The sequence below is a fragment of the Antedon bifida genome, chromosome 9 (assembly GCF_963402885.1).
Source record: "Antedon bifida chromosome 9, ecAntBifi1.1, whole genome shotgun sequence".
NCBI classification, from domain to species: Eukaryota; Metazoa; Echinodermata; class Crinoidea; order Comatulida; family Antedonidae; genus Antedon; species Antedon bifida.
Genome location: NC_136234.1, coordinates 655,468 through 677,613, shown reverse-complemented (window position 1 = coordinate 677,613; position 22,146 = coordinate 655,468). Strand labels below are relative to the sequence as shown.

At 34.6% G+C, this 22,146-nt stretch overlaps 5 protein-coding genes across 7 annotated transcripts in view; 3 read left to right on the top strand and 2 right to left on the bottom strand.

Moving 5' to 3' along the window:
• Nucleotides 1-18,453, bottom strand: part of LOC144851900 (uncharacterized) — a 68,389-nt gene extending 49,936 nt beyond the window's left edge. Inside the window, exon 1 of the mRNA XM_078709556.1 lies at nucleotides 18,275-18,453. The gene's annotated coding sequence lies outside the window, so the exon portion shown is untranslated. The remainder of the gene's footprint in view (nucleotides 1-18,274) is intronic.
• Nucleotides 1,359-10,793, top strand: LOC144853026 (uncharacterized). 3 transcript variants are annotated; one of them, XM_078711085.1, is made up of 12 exons: nucleotides 2,045-2,180; nucleotides 2,479-2,528; nucleotides 4,342-4,410; nucleotides 4,936-5,013; nucleotides 5,125-5,274; nucleotides 5,478-5,743; nucleotides 6,027-6,148; nucleotides 6,857-7,327; nucleotides 7,683-7,812; nucleotides 8,022-8,087; nucleotides 8,352-8,730; nucleotides 9,003-10,793. In XM_078711085.1, exons 2-12 carry the CDS (start codon nucleotides 2,487-2,489, stop codon nucleotides 9,111-9,113), a joined length of 1,884 nt encoding a protein of 627 aa, XP_078567211.1. In that variant the 5' UTR covers nucleotides 2,045-2,180; nucleotides 2,479-2,486; the 3' UTR covers nucleotides 9,114-10,793. The 3 variants fall into 3 exon arrangements, with proteins under 3 accessions (XP_078567210.1, XP_078567211.1, XP_078567212.1); XM_078711084.1 differs by lacking the exons at nucleotides 2,479-2,528; nucleotides 4,342-4,410 and adding an exon at nucleotides 1,359-1,431 and having other exon boundaries at nucleotides 1,983-2,180; XM_078711086.1 differs by lacking the exon at nucleotides 4,342-4,410.
• On the bottom strand, nucleotides 10,635-12,390 carry LOC144853028 (large ribosomal subunit protein bL33m-like). The gene is made up of 4 exons (XM_078711088.1): nucleotides 12,237-12,390; nucleotides 11,840-11,858; nucleotides 11,532-11,638; nucleotides 10,635-11,299 (listed from the first exon to the last, which is right to left on the bottom strand). The coding sequence occupies exons 1-4, from the start codon at nucleotides 12,256-12,258 to the stop codon at nucleotides 11,250-11,252; spliced, it is 198 nt and encodes a 65-aa protein (XP_078567214.1). The 5' UTR covers nucleotides 12,259-12,390; the 3' UTR covers nucleotides 10,635-11,249.
• LOC144853027 (uncharacterized) lies at nucleotides 12,397-14,621 on the top strand. The gene is made up of 4 exons (XM_078711087.1): nucleotides 12,397-12,761; nucleotides 12,996-13,211; nucleotides 13,445-13,651; nucleotides 13,985-14,621. Exons 1-4 carry the CDS (start codon nucleotides 12,471-12,473, stop codon nucleotides 14,171-14,173), a joined length of 903 nt encoding a protein of 300 aa, XP_078567213.1. The 5' UTR covers nucleotides 12,397-12,470; the 3' UTR covers nucleotides 14,174-14,621.
• LOC144852306 (uncharacterized) lies at nucleotides 15,791-22,104 on the top strand. Its single transcript, XM_078710081.1, has 8 exons — nucleotides 15,791-16,064; nucleotides 17,544-17,780; nucleotides 18,077-18,325; nucleotides 18,801-18,821; nucleotides 19,263-19,589; nucleotides 19,786-19,865; nucleotides 19,984-21,007; nucleotides 21,349-22,104. Exons 1-8 carry the CDS (start codon nucleotides 15,791-15,793, stop codon nucleotides 21,693-21,695), a joined length of 2,559 nt encoding a protein of 852 aa, XP_078566207.1. The 3' UTR covers nucleotides 21,696-22,104.
• The last annotated feature ends 42 nt before the right edge of the window (nucleotides 22,105-22,146 follow it).

Below are 22,146 nucleotides of genomic sequence, written 5' to 3'. Positions count from 1 at the left end.
ACTTATTACTATACATAGTCACCTATGATAATTATGATAATGTTAAAATGTCAACTATCCAGATGCGAATTTTAGGTTGGGTTTTAAAAAACTCGACTTCATAATTATGCTTCAATTTCGAAGATCTGCTTAAAACATATTTATTTATTTATTCTACCATAAACTTTTATTCACAACATATTAGTAGGCCTACAATACAATATCTTGCATGAAACGGATATTTAAAAGTACACTATAATGTGTAACGGTAGAATTACAATTCTAATGTAAAAGATTAACAAAATAAAAATTGAACAGTGTTGTGTGTTGATCGCCAATGACTAACAATACCATCTTTCCCACAGCACATGTGCACACTCATTTGCATAACAAACGCACGGCATACCAAACTACGATGAGATAAAATTAATTCTCTTCTAAACACGTAACGAAGAGAATTAATTCCCTTTTTTTACATTAAAATAAATTGAGGGCGCTAAACATAAAATTTAAACCACCAAAGCATTTTGCGAGAGCCAAAAAAAAAAAGATGGTAAATGTGCTCTCCCTGCCTCAGCACTAAGGCCCTGCCACAGCCTTTTGGGGTCGTTTCCACCACATCACCAGATGCATTGATGTTGTCGCCTCATGATGTGTGGTGGAAAGGGGGACGTATGATCTGTGAACCCCAAACACAGTGGCTCGCATAGCCTTAACTCTATTCCACCGACCAGCGTGGGAATCGAACCCACGACATACGTGTTGTTAACACGACGCTCAGACGACTGAGCTAACTGATCATTTTGGTTTCAGCAAGGTTAATAGGATATTTATGACGTAATGATCAATTACGTAATACACGTATAAATAGACTATTATCAGCTTTTCAGTCATGTACTTGGTGGCGTAACGGGTAATGCTCAGTTTTGAGTGCTATCGGCTGGGGTTCGAACCTCGACGGATACTTTTTTTTTTTTAATATTGTTTTTTTTTTAAATAGAGATATGTGACACTGTATTGTCAAACATGTATGGTACCATACCGGAAGGTATTCAAATATGCTTAATACGAAAAGATATTAAAATTCAGTGACTTATTTCTATTTATATCACTGTGCTCCACTGTTTCCAAATTGGGTCCACTTGAGCACAGTGTTTTAACATACGAAAAGATATTACAATTAGTGACTTATTTCTATTTTATATCACTGTGCTCCACTGGTGCTAACTTTGGTCCACTGAACCAGTTACCGTAGTACTATTTCGGAAGTAAATAAAGGCATAAATGGCGCTCCGTAGAAGTAGAGAATGCTCGATCGTCGAAATGACTCTCTGAATATACCTCGGTTATGAGGAGATAGGATAAATATGGGACCCGAAACGGTGGCGACGATCTATCTCTGAAAATCATACACACAATTGAGGTACGTCGGGCTAGACACGGGAAAGTAAGGTAGGCCTAGGATTATGAATAAGTCGTTTATATGCCTAAAATATGAATAGAATGTTGTTGATAACTATCAAATAATATTAATTTATCCCAAGTATTGATCTGTATTAAATCAGGTTCCGATATCTGTGGTTTCAGTTTAGAATATCACACACACAGCTAGGCTAGGCCTAGGCCTATTGAATTTTCAATTGTGTTGAGGAAGTTGTTGTACCCTCTACAAAGCTTATGAAGTCCCAGTGCTATTCTTCTTGTGGTCGGTTCGTCCAAACCTATTAGCAGTCGCAACACATCATGCAGTACACACAGGGGCGAATATATCCATATCTTGTAGAGGGGGGTGGGAGATGTCCAAGATCAAGTGCTATGGACTATCGATTCTTTTATATCATAAATAAATCTTTTATAAAATCAGCTATTTCTTGCCAATATTATATTATAGGATAATAACATCTATTAAATTTAGGCTGAGATTAAACAAATTAGACCCTCCTACTCGCTTGAAATATCAAGATTAGATAATAAAATTGTCCTTTTTTTCTCTCTGCATACAGTAAAAGTTAACACTATTCATTAAAGATTAGTGTTACCATCTGATATGTGTCCATAAAGACCACAAGATGTTATTATGGGATGCCTGGACGCAATTGGTATTCCCACACATTGAGGTCGCTGTATTCTTGTGTTTGATAACCTTGTCCATTATATTTCTGCTGGTACTTCTCATTTCACTATTCTGGTTTGATAGCAAGGTAAGTAAATTGTTTAATAATTTGATAATAATTGATATCAAACAGTTGAGACGTCTTGTTCCATCAAGGTTAGCCTTAAACAAGTCAGATACGCTGCTAATTCTTCTTTTTCAATATTCTTGATTTTTACATTAAATTTTTTTAATCAAGGGGCTTGGTTGTTGGCATTATGCCAAGTGATTGCGCAAGTTTATAGAGTAGAATGTATACTGTAATGTACATGCTGTAAATAATAAACACCAACATGTGTGAAGTGTTAGCATTATTTGAATTTATGAAATTTTGTTTTTAAATTCAGACTTTCTCATGGCATATGAACTTGTATTATATCAGCGTTCCAAGGCATTGGTAGGATGAAACAAGACGACACTTTATTTATTACCATATATATTCATGGGTTGTTTAATTACTTTGGAAGCTTGGATATTAATTTTTGGTTTAATCATTTTTGGGTCAACTGATTATCTGTCATTCAATAATATTGGTGATATATTCACATTAAACATAAAAACACACTTAAATATGCTGTATGTCATTTTGATATTTTAGACCTTTGAAAAAAAGGAAACAAAATTTCAAAAGTATGAGACCATTTTATTTTATATCTAAATTGCAACCAAAAGCTGAATTACATGATAGTCATTACAATATAAAACTCAAAACAAGTTATAAAGGTGCATGTTTGCCTCACTAAAACAAACAAGTGAAAGCAAACATGTTGCACTGGAAATGTATATGAACACAATTACAATCACATGACAGATTGAGCACGACATATTATTATTGCAATGCACTAACTGTATTTGCATTTTTGTTCGTTTGGAAACAAATATCACACTTTGAACGTGCACATGATTCCGACCATGTTTCATGATTCACTTAATTTGTGAGCGTTTAATATTCATTTATTCTTGTGAATACCATGATGATCACACTGCAGAATATGCTGGTAGTAATATTTGTTAATTCTTACAGAAAAATTCATACAGTACAACATGTGACAAAAATATAGATGATAAAATGTATTGATTTTAGTTTATTGCTTTGTTCATATGTTTGTAGGTACAGTGAAATTTAAATATGTGTGTTACTTTTATTTTTTAACAATTCCTCAAAAGGAAACTCAGAATAATTTGATCTTCCTGATTACATAATACTTCAATAAATACAGTAATTTATCAAAATGTTTACTTATTAATGGTTTCACATTTCCACATTATTTAGAGTTAACCAACTTAAGTTAGTTTCTATAGTATAAGTACTATATACAAAATCCAAAATTAAAATTAGTCCAATTCAAATTGTGATATTCAATTCAAATCTTCATATAAGGATTTATTCATTGAAATTACAGTCTTATCTTTGTACAAACATCCAGCCTTGTCTTGTACTATAGTATTACATCCTAGAGTATCACGTTTGTAAAGAAGCTTCTAATACATACATACAGTATAACTTCCTTATAACACTAACAATGACACTGAATAATAATATAACATGCTATTTTTTAGTATGAAAGTTCATCTGTGATAATATTATGATAAAATTTAACTTTTGAAATTTTGACAAAATTATTAGTATGATCTAATATACACAATATGCAATAATACTGTCTACTATTCTACTTCTCTTTGTTTTCTTCAAATTTGTTTTATTCCATTTGTTGTTGGTTGTTCTTGTTCAGGAGTTAGGGTGGTGGTAGTGTACAGTATAATAATGCATGTTTCATGAATAGTTTAGGCTTGCTCAACGGGGTTGATGTTGTGTAAACTTACAATACTGTATTTACTGTTACAGTAAATTATACCATATTGTAAGTTATGTCAGGGGTGTATACAGGATTTTTTAAATGAAGGAGAACTACATAATATACAATATTAATATTCTGTCGAAAATTCTATATCAAATAGTACTGTAGTAATTAATAACAAGAATTCAATTTTAGCTGTCAAAGTGGGGACATATCTCCCCTAGCGTAACCCCATGGTTCCACACTCCTGAATGTTTTAACATTTTATGTTGGTGTCATTAATTGAAAGTCATATTCCACCTTTTCTGTATTATCTTGGTACTGTATATACTCGTGTGGTGTGTTGGTCTGTCTAGGTATGCTAACCATGTTTTGGGTCACAAAATTATAAAACTGATTTGACTTTTTCAGAGTGGCCAGTTAGATCAGGGTCAGGCTAATTTCTTTGCTCTTGAAAGATATCAGTCATCACTTAATGTGGTAGGTGTCTATAGTACATTCAAGTCAGTACAAACTGTACTGTAATGTATTTAAATATTGTAATGTTAAGTATTTAAAGAGTGTATGTAATTATGTATTGTAAACTACTATACAAAGATACTACATGTATGAATATCAACCTACATAAACACATTATGTATTCCTAAGTGTTGAAAATCTACTCATATTGTGATGTTGGTCTTGCCTGGATCTATAAGTATAATCCACCAAAACTGTGCGCAAAAAAAACATGTATTTTTCAATTTATTATATATATATATATGGTTTATATATTATTTCAATGAATCAAAAGCTCAATATTACTGATATGCTGTATTTCTAGCATAGGTTAAAGTTCACTTAGATTTATCGGCTTATATTCATATTCTTTTTTATAAATCCACAGATGCAACAACAATATATTTTGAGGTCTTATAAACTCTGATAAGAAATGACTTAAAAAATAATATTAAAAAGGGTTTACAATTATTACAATGCTTAACCAACCATATCGTATCATTTCAGGATAATGAACAAGTGGATCTCCATGGTAACAAGGCACCGCAGGGACTGGAGGCTCTACACCAGACTTTTGTGAGAAAGGTAAAATAAAAACAAACCAAAGAAATGGTGCCAGAAAAAATACAAATAAGTGAAAACTAGTTTTTTTTTTAATACTAAATGTACAGTAATGGCATTTTGTTCCATTTTCAGCTTCTTCCAATCGATTCAGAAAGTGGGTGGAGTCTAAACGGTGTTCATCATGAATTACGGTTGTGGAGGCAGGTTTTAAATGATGAGGCTGCAACTGGACGTATTCATTACCTCTATGGATGTTCTTCTGCAATCTCGGCGTCTCCAGAGGTTTGTTTATTTGTTTCAATGTTTACGTCTTATGTTCACCATTTTTTTTTTCCTCAAGAGGTATGCATAATGATAGTCACAAGTGTATACAAATAAATATTGAACAGTTGCCGAATGTTAAGATATATATACCTTTGGGTGTCAAAAAGCGTTAACAAGAACACAACAAAATTGTGATTTTTTTTATATTTTGTATAAAACAGGAAGTAAAGGAAATGTTGCAAGATGTAAACAAAAAGGTTGAATGGGATTCGCACGTCTTGGAAGCAGATCAAGTGAGCATGCCCACAAGTACCGGACTCGACTTGGATCATTCCGTCATGACGGATGTTGTTACAGAAACACTCAAGAGTCCTGGAAGCATCCAGTTGTTGTGCTCCAGGATTAAGTTTTATCTTAAGATGCCTTATCTGATGTTTACTGGCAAACCAGTACAACTGGAAGAAGTCCGGCTGAATAGAATTGCAAGGTGATTAATAATTCATGTACAGTCTGTAACAGAATACAATCACGAATAAAATACATTTAAGAGAACAACCAGCAATAGTGCTATAAATCAGTACAGTATTGTGTTTAAACTAAGATACGAAATGACAAAGTTGCTCCAACCGAGACATAGACTTACTGCCTGTGAAATAAACTAGGCTAATTAATTCAAAAGAAAGCTTGAGATAACAACTGAATAACAAGATCATCTGGAAACTAAATATGTACCTATCATTTTGAATTTAATATTTTTTTCTCTCATGTAGGACATGGCAGAAGGAAAATGATGGATGTTGCTGGATGTTCTGTAAGAAAGTGAACAAAGGCATTGTTCTTGAAAGCCTCCCGGACATTTGGACATATTTTTATTTACGGCCAGTACTAGGAGGTTGGTGGTGGAACATATTGAACTTACCATTGAAGAAATTGTATACAAGTACTTCAATTTGATCGATAGATTAAATTGGGAAATGTTTTTAAAACGTAGTAAATCGATAATAGTGTCATTGAGAGTACTTTAGATAGAACTTTAACTTTTTAATTGCAAGTTTCTATTTGTGTTGTTTACAATATGATAATTAAAATTCAGTTGTGTGTTTTCAATTACTATTTATGAGGAACTAAATGATGATTAAATGATCAGTTCATCTGTCAGGCGACCCTAAACAAAAACTTTGATCTGACTTTTAGTCTCCGTTTACACTTTTTGGTCCAGATCGAGTGCATTTATACTTGTGTTCCAAATTAAAACTTGATTGAACATTTTCTATGCCATTGGTCATGTTTCATTGCATTTAGGCCTTAGCTCACATGAAGCAACTTGCAAGGTAGTCTTAATTTAGGCCACTCCATGTTCAGCTCAAAGCACTCAAATTTTTTACTTTTATCATTTCTCGGCCTGGGCTGTAACAAATCATAAGTGTGAATGGAGTCTTAGTCTACCCTAAATAAGGATCCCGACTAAATAAAAATGACAGACGATTACATGGTCAGTGAATCTTATCAGTGCATCCTAAACAACGATCCTGATCTCTATCTCTTAGGTTACACTACTGTAGATACCAATTAATATACGTACATTAATGTTTTATTACAGTTGAAAAAGGTTGTATACTTCATTACATACTGTGCATAGAATCTGATCTGCCAGAAACAGCTGAAATAGTGGCTTCCAGGGTTGCAGCAATCAAACATTACTTTGGCCTAAGAAGACTACAGCTTCCGCCTCTCAGACGCAAATCTTTAAAGCATGTCACTGAAGGCTTTGGCAACCAACCAACAAGTGGTATTGCTGTTACCGACAACAATTCTATGGAAGATATCCAGCCTGGGAGTGTTGACCAGCGTGCAATATGTAGCGGCGGAACTCCTAACGAGACAACCCAAAAACAGGTAGCGGGGCGTGTGAAAAGTGACCACGTATCATGGACATGGGACTCGTCGAGTGACGACACAGGATTCCAGAGTGACGGGATGCCGACGCCAGTGAGAAGAAAGGAGAGAAGATCTTCTAAAGGAAGCAAAAATCCTGCCAAGATGCTGGAAAGAAGAAGGCTAATGAGTGGAGGTATTAATCTCTAACAACATCCTCATTAAAAACTAAACTAAAAAGCTACACTGAATTCTTGTACATAAATGTTACACATATTGATACAAAATGACCAGAATTAATTAAGATTTATTTAAGTGTGTCTCGGTTGATGTTGCATTTTCTAAATTAAAGTTACAAACAGTTAAGTTAAACAACAAGAAACATCTCAAGACAAATTTTTTTTTTCTTTTGTTCTGCTTTCATTCTTTTTTTATCATTTATTTTAAGTGATTTGATCGTGATTTGAAGTTGGAAATGCACTACAGAAATGTTAGCATGATACATACAATAATTCTTTGTTTTAAAGCTAGATTTTATTATTATATTTCAGCTGAAAACTTTGACTATCGTACTCTTGCGAACCACTGTGCTGGTGAAGTCTTAGAAGAAGCATTGAAAGCAGGTGTCATCAATGTGAATACAAGTGAGGCGGATCAACAGCTCCAAACTGGTGGATGGACGTAAGCTTATTTTAAATAATTTTAAAAATTAATAGTGAGCTTTCACGGTAGATAGGGAAGGATATGGTAATTGGCACTTGAAATCTACACATGCGTGTAGGCCCTATTTTAAGCAATGTATTGGGTCAATTTAATATTTGTTTGAAATCTTGCTATTATTTAAGAAAAAGAATTGTTACCTCTAGTAATTTATGTTATTTATATTTTAGATTCCAATGCTTAGAAAAAGATGTTGTCATATTAAAGAAGAAAGAAAGAGGATCTGTATTTTACAGGTAAAAGTATACAAATATATAATGTTTTATGAGTTGAATAGTGGGAATATATTGACTGTCATTGACGAATGCTAGGCCGGGAAGGCAGTGTTCCAACCCAAGAAAGCTAAAACTTAAAACCTTAGAAAGGATATCCCCCTTAAAGCAGAACTTAATTGTGGAGTAATACAATATCAGAATAATTGTCCAACATAAAAAATCTATCAATCCATCAATAAATATTACAGTTATGATGATAAGGGTGTATGTACTTGTTTATTACAGTTTCCTCGGCAAAGGCTTGATCAGGGCGTCGCCAGACGCGGTGTTCAAAGCAGTTAAAAACCCTAGAACACGATTTATTTATGACAACATGCTAAAAAAAATGAACATTGTTCGTGACCTTGGAAACGACCTTCTTATCTACAACATGATACATGAAGTTCCGCAGATAATCCGCAAGGAAAGTCGAGACTTCTGTTTGCTTCAGACAAGTAGGACGGACGGTCAGAGACACATTGTAGCCGCACGGTCAGTGGATTGGCCAGAATGCCCACCAAGCCAAGATGGTATTGTACGGTCAAAGTTAAATCCAAGTGGATGGGTTATTGAACCAGTGATAAAGAAGAATGCGGTGTATTCAATCGTCACATATTTGGTGCAAGTGAGTATCTTAAAAATAATATTGTCATTCTTATTTAGCACTAATGCACAAGTCTGTAAGCGCTTCACATTATTTCGTTGTTGGATCAAACGTGTAAACAGACTCCCATAATGTTGCAGCTAGTAATCAGCACAGTTGTGTTTTGTTCTTACCCAATTGTACACCTGTGTGAAGAGAGGCAAACGTACTATAAGTAAAGTTGGATTCAAACTCACGATTATGATGTTCCTAACCAAAACAGTTAAATAACTTTGCTTTTTTTCCCTTTTTAGATTGAAGTTGGTGGAAAGGACGTACCCCAGAGTTTTCTACAGTTTCTTTCACGCAGAATTCCATTAAGTGTTGCCTATTTAAGGTTGTTCCTAGAGGCAGACTTGCCATAGTTTACTTTTTGCTGTCTGGAATGTTAAATACTAGAATGGATATTTTAAAGAGGTTAACAAAATGTGTTTAATAATTCACAATCATTTTTTTATACTGGTTAGTTACTGGATATTACACAGAATCAATTTAAGAACATGGTCTGGCAGTTTTTTTTGGTGCTGATTTTGTGTGTTTTAGGATAAATATGAAGTCTTGCCAACCAACTTACTACTGCACCAAAATCACTATAGAAAAATCATCATTTCAGCAATTTTGACGTCAAAGAAAGAGGTCTAGTAGTTTATTAAGAAATATGTTTTAATTTTCTACAATTTTTGTCGCTTGGGCAACATAAGTACAAATCACAAAATAGTCGCAAATGTTAGTGTCTTTAAAAATGTGTGCTTCCTAAATCTTTCAAGTTCTCTCTTGGACACAATGCTTGGACGTAACCACACCGCAAGTAATTTGGCCAATCATGACGCGATAAACTATCCAAACTGCTGCTGTGATTGGTGAACTCAATTTCACTATCATTGCATTGCATCCAATTGGGAACCAAGTTTTAATTCAACTAAAAAGATGACATGCTTATAATAGGACCTTTTTATCTTTGCTGTATATACAGTAAACTATCATCATTTTAGTAATTCCTAGTTTTTGTATTGTTTAAGAATCTGGACATTTTTTGTACATGCAACTTTGCTTCAGTTATGCAAATAATCTAAGGTGCTTTTTAATATAGTATATATATACTCTAGTTTTTAGTTAGTATTACTGTTGTATCTTGTGGGTGTAAGATCTAACAACAATTATCAGCTGATTACTTAGATTGGTGCAATTTAGTGGTAAAATAATATATTTTAATACAGTATTATTAATCCCTGTTCATTGGACATTTCCAGACAAACTATTTTAAATAAGTGTAATTAGCATGTAAATGAGGTGTCCACCTTAGATGGACAATCGTCTTTCATAACATATGTATATATATATAGCAATAAAACATTCTAATCGATATGGTAAGTGATATGGGCCTAGCATGCGAGAGAACACTTCTCTGTGCCATATTTCTTGTATCCTTAGGCACCTCGTCCTTTCGATGGGACATAAATCTGTTGGTCCTGTCCTGCACATAAAGCACAATAAACTTGGTACACTTATCGAAAAGAGTAGGGGTGTACTGAGCAGTCTAATGAAGTCAAATTAAACTACAACTAAAACAAAGTTCATGCTAAATACACTTGCCATTGTGAAGTATAGTAAAAAAAAAATAACAATTTAATAACATTTTAAACTAATTAAAATTGTGCAACAATTGGATTTTTCGAGGACCTCATTTTGTATTGCTTATTTTTTTCTATAAGGACATAACATTAGTCTAGTTTTGGAATAACGGTTATGGGGTATGTGCCTTTTAACCCCATATCAACTCATTGTGACTATGTATGATTTAATAAATATATTAGAATATTTTATTGACCATATTTAATTAGGATGTAGAAAAACCAAAACATTTAACAAATACATGTACAAGATACTATACTTTTGTAGTCAATTTATTACCAAGTGTTAATTATGTATCTAGAGTATATAACAACAATATAAAGACCTAACATTTTACTGTATTGGGATATACACTTTATCTGTATCATCACTGGTAATCAATGTAAACCAAACAGATATTTAAATTTCAATGCAAGTTTCTTGGTAGTAAACATAAATGGATTTCTTGACAGTAGGACAGTCATTTGTTAGTTTTTCCCAAAAAAAGTTAGTATGTGTAAAAAATGTAATATTATTTTGTTTTAATGCTCACAAATGCAATACTGTGTTTTATTGTTGAATGACATTTCTTTTTTACCAAAGTTAATATGATTTGTGTATTAGAAAATAAAGTTTCTATAGTTAAATACAACTCTTTCGGAATTATATTCATTTAAGATGGCTTTTTCAGAATCTTTGTTGGTAGACAACTTTTCAAGTCTGGTTTCAGCACCTCCATGTGCAATCTTTTAACATATAATATTATCCTTTTGGCTTCTAAATCAAACACAAATAATAGTTTTTATTTATGTATCTTCTAATATTCTTGAACATCAACAGTTCTTTTTCAATAAAACGAACAACATTTCCTCCCATCTGACTTTGAAGTTTCAAATGGATCGGATTTTTTTTAACTCTTTATAGATGACATGTTGTTTCACTGAAAAAGATAAAATATTAATTAAATACATTTAAACAAATTGCATTAAATGAACAGCTGTACATGTGTGGAATGAGATTGGTCATTTATTTCAGAGGGTTTTTTCCACAAAAGGGCAAAAATCGTTAAGCTAGTTAGGCCTATTTACTACAGTTTCACTGCTGATCTCTAGCTTGAAAGGGGCCTTCAGAAAAAACGGAGATTTGTTAAAACCCAAATATAGAAAGTTCACCTTTTCGATCAAATAAATAGCGAACAAGTTTGTCTGCCGTTCTTGCTCTCCTCATTATCTTAATGGAATTAGTTCCTGCTAAACTCCGCAACACTACTAACACATTTCTGAAAATCATTTAAAAAAAAAACGTTTCACAACAAACAAAAGCATTTAGAATGTATCAAACTCATTTAGTTTTAGAAAATTAGAAAACCCCAGAAAAAATACAACAAAAACTGACATGTAGTCCGAGTCAGACCAGGGCTGGTCATACCTTCATATTTTACTAGGCCTATATAAGTAAGAAGAAATGGTAAAGTACATACTTGCTTTTTTTCTTTGCCACTGCAAAAAAACAAACACATTTTTAATTTAATTTAAAATAAACTAGCTAGGCCCCTCTAGGCCGATATTTTTACTATTATTTATTTACTAAAACTGAGTAGACTCTAGGCCTATCCCTATATACCTGCAGTGAAGTAGCAGCAGTCTCCACAGATGCTGTGCTAGCTATGGCTGCTTATCTACTAGTTTATGTCTAGGCCTAGTGGGTGGCGGGCCGAATCGTCTTCGAGCCGGATCGTAGACCTAGTTAGGCCTCTCCTGCTAGTAGTAGTGTGTAGCCGCATAAATAGCGCCGGCCTGCCTAGCCAGGACGGCTGGCTAATTTTAGGCCTAGCTATAAAAAGTCAGAAGTTACACTATGTATATCAGTTTACTTACAGTGTATCCTTGTCAGAAACATTTTTATTTTGTGTCACTTTCGCATTAATACCGATAAATACAAGTTTTTTCCTTCCAAAAATTAGTCCTCATGCGACATGTTGAGAAAACAAATACAACCAAACGCATGTTTCGTGCACGAACGATAGAGGGAAGCATTTGCATTTATGACATACCGGTACACATGTTTACTGAGCCTACTGTTTTTTCAGTTCTACTAAAAAATATTTTAAAATGTCGAATTTACTAAGCAATTATCAACATTATTTTATTGGAGGTGCTTTGTTAGTAAGTTCAGGTGTAGCTGCATACTCTACTTACAAACTCTTGTCCCTACAGAAGTCGATTGATGCCAACAAAGAGGCGACTGATTACGAATCCGAAAAGGTGCTGAGTGAATATTTAGTATTTCACTATGGAGCGCCACATGAAGTTCTTCGATACAGCTACGGACCTAAAGACGCATTGGACTTTCCAAAAAGAGTTGCAGATGAGTGCCTCAGGGTGTTGTCTACATTAGACAAAGTAAATATATAAAAAAAATTAGCTGTAAATTTGTTTGTGTAAAGTGTTTGTTTAGGCCTAGATGACTTTGCAGAAAACCGTCCTTCAGATGATGAAACATTTAGTTTTAGGTTAGCTGTTGGTCCATTAAACATATAATAATATGATAACGACTTTCCAATTGAAACCTCGAACGTCCTAAACAATTTTAACATACATTTTTAATTAACTGTGTCTATCTGTTTATCTCAACAGCATAAAATCCCAAGCAGAGCACTTGACATCGGATGTGCAGTTGGTCGTACATCATTTGAACTGACGAAAGGTTTTAAGGATGTGATAGGTATTGATTACAGTCAAGCGTTCGTTGAAGCATGCAATATAATGAAGGCAAATGGCAGTATAGAGTATAGCATACAAGAGGAGTGGCGGTTGACTACGCCCTGTACAGCTGTAGTTGATTCAAACATTGTAAGTCCTGCAACCAGAATAGTTGTAAGAAGGTTTACAGGGGAGAGAGTGGTCAACATGATCTGTATGTGTCGGAGAAGGGTGTTTTGAGTAGCAAAAATAAATGAGTTATTATTAGAGGCATTGCTTCTTTACTAATGTGGTAAAATGTGGTCCATGTGATGTGTTGGGGAGGAGTGATTTGGGGGTAGAAAAGGGTTATTCAATACATTAATCAAAATCTTTCTTCACAGGATCGTAGCAAAGTTACGTTCCAACAAGGCGATGCATGTAACCTGCCTCTCGATCTAGGCCAGTTTGGTTGTGTTGTGGCTGCTAATCTCATTTGTAGGCTACACACCCCTGTAGACTTCTTAAATCGTCTATCAAGCCTGGTTGCTCCTGGTGGAATCTTGGTGATTACATCCCCCTACACTTTTAGTCCTGAATATACTCCAAAGGTAAGATCATCAATAAACTTTCTAAGGATGTATCAACTTGTAAATATATAAATATCAGCAAACTTGAAAAAAGTGTGACCACACCATGTAGTGTGCTATATATTATTTTTATTCCAAAGCACACCCAACAGCAAGAAGCCTTAATCTTAAAACAACAAAGCAGAAATATAAAAATAAAATAAATATATATACAAACACAGAAATATCAGTCATCATCTATATTAAACAAATGCCAGATGCTTTCCAAAATGGGCCTAGTATAGCCTACATGGACTATCAACTATCAAAAACAATTTGTTAATTATAACAAATGATGTCATGTTTATTTTTCAGAAACACATGCTTGGGGGATTCAAAGATAAATACGGCAATCCAGTGTGGGCCTCGGAAACATTACTAAAGGTGTTAGGAGTAAACTTTGAACAAATTGAAAACAAAGAAATGCCGTTCTTTATACGGGAGACTGCGCACAAGAACCAGTGGACCGTAGCGTGCGTTACTATTTGGAAGAGAAAAGAGTGAGGTTAATTTTAGAACAATACTATTAAGAGTGTAGTTTGACAGAGGTCAGATGTTAGGTTTAACCTACGACCTATGTTATGAAATGTGGTGATGTTAGAAGTTGATGCAGTATTTCTAGGGGATATAGGCCTATATTAGGGTTATTAATGAAGTTATTTATTTGGGATTTGCATGAGATGTGTTAATTTACATACAAAATGTGTTGTCAATACAGAGAATGGGTTGTTGTAAGTTGTGTAAGTAAAATAGTAACAATACTATTTCTTTGATACAGGTTTTGAGGAATGTCGCTTTTCCCCCATTTCATATGTGTAACATCTATGAAAGGTTAACTACAGTAACTGGATCATGTGTTCCCTAATTCACAGCAAATGTTTAAATGTTATATGCAATATGAATATATTATTATATAGATAAAATGTCGTCAATAAATTGATTATCAAAATCCCATTGTTTACTGTGTATTTATAATAAGGTAATTGAAGCGCTACCATTGAATCCACCACAAAAAGATGACTAGATAGATGACAAACACAGGACCAACGAGCGCGGTAATTTAGTGAACCATGCCTCGTATCACGTCATCACGTCATATCAAACATATCAATCAATTTCAAGTATTGATTTTGTCCATGCGATTCGTGTATACCATAAACATGTGATATAAAATGTTGATTACACATTCTTAAAAGAACTATGCAACATATAACGTTGTATTACACAATCCTCAACATAACACCAGATTTTCTTTTTCGTGAGACACCAACTCATTCATCTCTCAATGATGCACAAAATGTTCCATGTATCAACACAATGTTTTTTTTTATATATCTATATATATATATTTATATTGTTGTTTATATATAATTTGTGCTTGAGCTATGGAGAATTACTTTTTTTTTCCGAAATAAAGATGAATGAATGAATGATAATAAACTAATGTATAACATTCATTAAATGGTTCGAAAACACAATGTTATTCAATCGTAAATACCAACTATGAATACATCAATTCAACTTTTCATATAGTGTTATTTTAAATAATAATTGAATTGTAAATCTTCTTTTCTATCTGGCTGACTTGTACTTTACTTTTTCTTAACATTTATATTTAGCTAATCCAACAGAATGATGTATGTTTTTTTTATTGTTATTTGTTTAAGTTATCCGATGTTTGTCATTGTGTATTATAATAATTGTTGTGTGAATAATATGAATATAGTAAATTAATGTTATTTGATAATGCAATAAATAAATATAATTTTAAAAATTGCGCGCGTACAAAAGCCATCAGTTATACGCACCGTATTTGCGCGTTTAAGTTTTGTCTTTTTGATGTTCATCCCTGACGAAATATCAATACGTCTCACGCATTTAAATTATTAGTCCCGATTGCTAATTCGTTCAAACAACAACAACGCCCCTGGTTCACGATTTTATATAAGTAAACATGGTTAATACTTAATCTCAGACTTTGCCCTTTTACTAATAAACAAATAATTTCAAACATTTGAATAGCGTCCGTGCAGTTGCTCATCCAAAAACGTTGAAGTTTCACCAACAAATCTAAGTGTGAATGGATTAGTTTCTTAATTCAGTTGATTGATTCATTTAAAGATGTATTACAGTGCGAGTACCGACCGTATGAACACGACAAGTCGCAGCTATGCGAGTACCGACCGTATGAACACGACAAGTCGCAGCTACGCGTCTTCGTCGTCGTATTCGTCCCTTCCCAGAAGGACACCGCAGCAGAGGCCACGACGCGGAAACCAAAGGTATGGAACGCCAGACTCACCGACAGTACGTGGACTTATGTCCCAGTCTGCTAAATTTGCGGGAGAATACGGATCATGTGATTTTCAAGATGGATTGGAAATATTTGTTTTTGGTAGGTATATTGTTTTACATGTTTTTAACGAAGACAATTGTGCTTTTACTGAATAATCTACGTGTAAAAAAAGTTTCCAGGATGATGCACGAACCCACAAACCTACGGTAAACTGTAGTAGGTCTCCTAAACTTGCAATTATTATTATCTAATTATTCTATATGCCTAATTAAAGATGATGAAATTTGTTTGAATCATACGTTTGTCTTAAGTAGGTCTAATCGTTGTAGATAGGCAAGGTAGTAATGGTGAGTGCGATCTGGGGCCCTATTCACTAATTATTCACTTAAATACCACCAAGTATTTCACTTATGTCAATATAATATTTAAGAATTTGGTGGTGGTATTCACTTTACTTTAATTTCACTTTATTTTAAGTACATTTTTTTGTATAATTGTTGAAATTGACAACGTATCCTAGGACGGTATAACCAGTAAGATGTCGTGTAGAAAAGGAAAATAGACAATATTTTTATTCAGTGTCCTTCGTGAAACTTGCTTCGGATATATTTATACAAATTTGGCAAGTGCGCATTAATTCGATTTATCTATCCAGTGAACAATGAGTTCTCGTGGTACTATATCATACCACTTAGTGAATCCAGTCAGTGGGGAAATGGCAAAAGGTTTCCTATACTTTTTAGGATTTTTGTCAGATAATCTATATTGTCTTATAACATGACCACAGTGCTGGTTTTGCCATTTTTTCCTCTAACTGAATCAGTTTGAATCCTAACGAAACAATTGCGTCCTACACGACACAAAATGATTCATGTACAAATGTTGATTGTATTACTGTACAATACAGCAATCACTTTCTGCGGTGCGGTGACATGTTAACCAATATCACGATTTTTCAAATACCGATGTTATCAATAAACAAATATTTGTAACGGCTCACTTTGTGTAGTGTACTAAAGATCTAATCTTCATTTGAAATCCCTGGGATATACCGTTTATTTCCGTCAGCAGATGTAGGCCTAGGCGTAATGTGTTGTAACTATACTATACAAACAATATATAATGAGGGTGATCCATCCAGCAATTGCTGATCATTAGGGACCCTCAAAGAGAGGTTCACAAGACAAACATATACACAAGATGCTCTACATAAACAAAGTCTTATTACAAGTCTTTGGGAGTGGAGTTGTAATTGCTGATCATTAGGGACCCTCAGAGAGAGGTTCACAAGACAAACATATACACAAGATGCTCTACATAAACAAAGTCTTATTACAAGTCTTTGGGAGTGGAGTTGTAATGTTGTCCTTAGAAAAAATCCTGACATGTGACGGGACTTGAACCCAGGACCCTTGGATAAATAAACTGTAAAAAAGACCGGTAATTATCCTACTTTAACGTAATCAAGTTAATTATTCTCACTCTTCTCTAATATATTGTATTTTTAATTTGTTCGACACCTAAACTCTAACCATTATCATCAGTATCATTTTTTATATAACTTTTAAAATTATGTAGAGCATTTTCTGGAAATGTCAGTGGATGATAAACGAGTAAAAAAGAAAAACAGAACTTTTGTTGAGTTGAATGAACTTACACCTTGGTCTAAGTATGCACTAACAGAAAAGATACCAAAGGCAGGTGAGGAAATATACATTGATTCTGATTGGTCAACAGTCTTAGTTTCAAGGCATGCTAGTGAGAAATGTTCTGATTGGACGACAGTTATTGTAGTTCCAAGCGCGTGTAGTGCTAGTGAGAAATGTTTTGAACAGCGAACAATCACGTGCACTTGGAAACAAAATATGCATTGATTCTGATTGGCCAGCAGTCTATTGTTAATTTCAAGCAGCGCGTTTAGTAAGAAATCTTTTAAATACCGATACAGCCACGTGTTTTTTAAAACAAGAGCACAGGAAATATTAAATAAGAAAAGATTAAAAACTGCTGCTTCATAATAATATATATCACAATAAAACCTATACTAATCAACTTTTACAATATCATGCCAATGCTTAATATCTAACATAACTATTGTAATTTATCATCAGATGACATTTTCTTCAAGCCTAACCCCAAGCTCAATACAAAACTTTGTCTATGGTTAGGAGACATAACGAGTCTCTGTGTTGATGCAATCGTTAACCCAACAAACGGACCTCTTAAGGGAGGACCTGGCTTAAATGGTGAGATACATTCACGAGCTGGACCGTTAATGAGACAAGAATGCTTGGAACATCCAATCTTACCTGGAAAGAGAATGATTCGACTTGAGACCGGGTATGCCATGGTCACGTGTGGTACGTAAATTAATTCCATTGAAAATATATTTCTTGAATGATTCGGCTGGTTGTGCCATATATTACGTCGTAATTTCATTTGAGAAAATAGAGTTAGAGAATACTTCGGCTGGATATGCAATAGTCTGAGTACGTAATTACGTTTGATAAAATAAGAGAACGATTCCGCCTGAGACTGGTTGTCCTATCGTTGTTATCGTACGTAAAGAATGACATAAAAATGATTTTGCGTTCAGGCAGAACATGCAAATATGTGTGAATCGAACCGTTAACAGTTTCAGTGAGTGGTGGCGGTAGTGGAGGGCTATAGTAATCCATTTACACAAGTCACCAAAATGTGTTACATTTTACTAAAACGTCGTAATATCGTCAATATTCCTCCAAATCGGGCCAACCCGGGTTTCATATTTGATGAGACGGGTACACATCACCATCTCATTCTCTAATAACGTATGTATTTTTCCAAATTTCACAGGTTATTGGCTTCCAGCTAAATGTAAGTTTTAACATTCATTCTACAGTAATTTTGTAGCCATAAATACTATTCGTTTTGATAAATTTACCATACAGCAACATTCTAAAGCTCTGTCTACACTATTAAACTTTATGTGACAAAAAAATGTGATGTGCCCATATACCACTACCATCACTACTATATTTGGGCACATCACACTTTTTTGTCAAACTAGTTTGATAGTGTAGAAAGAGCTTAAGTACGCAACGAAATGACATATAACTCAACGCAAGCGAGTTGATCAATGACAAGCGACAGAATAGAATAAAAACAGAATAAAACAGAATAAGTCCATCGTATGTGATTGGTCATGCTTGTGTTACGCTTACGTCTTGCGCTGCGACATAGTGGGAATCAAGCTTTATACTATATTTAAAACTTAAACTTTGAAAAATGTATTTATTAAACTTTCACATACTCTAGATGTTATCCATACAGTTGGTCCAACTGTCAACGATGATGTGAAGGAAATCCACCAAAACCTTCTAAGCAGTTGCTACCACGAATGTATGGAAGTCGTAAAAATGCATAATGAACGATATTACCGGATAAGCAGTTTCCGGGAAAGAGAACGCAACGAAGACGAAAAGAATAAGAAAACGTTACAAAAACTAGGCTTGGAAAAAACTGAAGTTGAAGATGATAAACAACCAATTGGAATAGAGTATTCTGAGGCGTCACAGGGGAACGTGTTCCTGAAACCACCAATCAAATCGGTAGCGTTTCCATGTATATCAACCGGTATCTATGGTAAGCTTCTCTTTCATTTCTTTCATTCTTCCTTCTTTTCCCATTCTTGCGTTTTGAAGTAAAAGTCCGTTATTATGTTAACTTTGTTTTGTCTAATATGTTACTTTTATTTCTTTCACTGCATTTCCCACGATCCCATGATTATCTTGCGTCTTCTTGTAAGTTAAAAACATTCTTAATTCGTTTTGTCTAATAGGTTACCCTCATGACCAAGCAGCTGATGTTGCAATGATGACGGTACGAAAATGGTTGGATAATCCCCATAACTACGAAGCGGTAAGTCAGTGTTATTCATTTCTGATAATTATATCAAGGATAATGAACATATCTATCTGATCATCATTCTTTGAAATTATAGAATAACTTGCACTCGTGCATCTCCTCTTTTTGACAGATCGAAGAGCTGGATATGATAATAATATGTGTAATGTCCGAACACGACAAACGTATTTATAGCGAGACCCTTCCAAAATACTTTCCAATTTACGATGGAAAACTTCGGAAATCTAGTCACATCTCCAGTAGTACTCCTCCGAGAGTAAAGGCGAAAGTAGTCGCCGCCGCTGAGAAGAGAACAGCGTTAAACAAGGCAGCAGCAGCCGAAACACACGAAGCTAAGGTCACCACGTTTAGTAGCAGTCCTGGTGCACACCCTAGGACACAAGACACAAAGACAACTACATTTAGTAGCAGTCCTGTTGCTCATCGACAACAAGCCACGTCGGCGACTCCTCCTCCTGTCGTTGGCAGACACAGTGGAGCAATAAACACACCTTCACAATACACAACTCCAAGAAATGACGATACGTACACTGAAGTCACATTTCATGAACCAACACAAGCTCAGAGACAAACGGTGCAAACGTCTCAACAACCTCACGTCCATTATGAGAATCAACCTTCTCCAGCATCAGTACATCCGATATCTCCACTAGGGGAAAGTAAAGAAGCTAAACAGCAACGAAAGAAGGAAGAACAACAAGCAAAGAAAGAGGCAAAACTAGCAAAGAAACAACAAGCTAAAGTAGCAAAGAAAAACAAGAAATCTATGAAGGGATTCGAAACTGAAGACTTTGCTCCGATGGATATTGATTTCGACGAAGAAATGCTTAGTCCTGCTCCTGTAAAAAACGTTACTCCTTCACAGACGCAAAAGGTAGCCGGTACAACGCCAGTGCAGAAGACGCAAGTACAATCTAACGTTCAAATGACGCGGGCACCACCACTTATCCATGCGTCACCACCAACTCACGCGTCGTCACAACCCACATACGCGTCACCTCCCGTTCATGCGCCAACGCCAGTCTACGCAACAGTTAACAAAACGTCAACTCATCATCACCACGAACGAGAGAAAGTAAATGGAAGATCACCACACAATGTTTCGATAGACGTGCATACACAGAGATATTCAAATGGTAAGCTATTGTGATTTTTTTCATTGCTTCATGATTCTTTGCTACGATTGAAGCATGTGTTGAAATAATGGGTTGATTTATTATATGGGATGGGATGGGATTCAAATAATGGAGAGAGATCGAGACCAAAATGAATGAATGAATGAACAAAAGAACAAAAGAGAATGGGTGAACGGATGAATGAATGAATGGACGAATGCATGGGTGAACGAATGAATCTTAAGCCGCAGACCAATATATATTAATGTCAATAGAGTTTAACGAGCATCCATGCAAACAATTATATTGGGACCCAATCATTACCTTATTACTACTAATATTACATAATTTGTTTTTTTCAGATGCAGATATTGATGAGTTTGAATACGCAGATGATGATGATGATGACGACGGCGATGATATGCCGCCGCCACCTGGAAGCTATGACGATGAGGTGTTTAACCAGGATTCACCACCACCTCCACGTCCCCCACCACCTCAAAACTACTCATACGACAACGATTTGCCACCCCCACCACCACCACAGAGTTTACCACCAGCAGATGACTTACCACCCCCACCACCGCATAGCTTACCCCCCGAAGATGAATTACTACCCCCAGTTCCACGAGGTTCTCCCCCACCATTACGCAACAATGGAACAAGCGATAACGTACCTAAAATGGCAATTGTAACAACAATTTACTAGGTTTAGTTAGATTAGAATTAAAGTAGATTTATAAATGATGATGAACTCCAATTAAGCAAACGAAAATGAATCCAAAATTAAATTAATTAATGCTACAATGTATGTATGTACTGTATAAAAGTGTAAACAGAATGATTAATTATATTTAAAAAACAATCAATGTGTCTGAAAGCGATAGAATTACAAAAAAATCAGCATGAAAATATGTTATGTACGTTTGCCAGATATATTGTAGAGTGACACCATTCCTGGTGATAAGTGGTCTCCTTACCCTGCTCAGTATTCCACGTAAATTGTGTTATGTTTGTAATGTGATGTAATGTTTTACTTAATAAAATAAACTATAATTTGCTCATGTTAGATAGAGACCATATTTTAAAGCATAAAATTTCAATTAAATCATATTTTTGCTTTTGTTTGTAATTTTACTGGTACACTTTGATATCACATG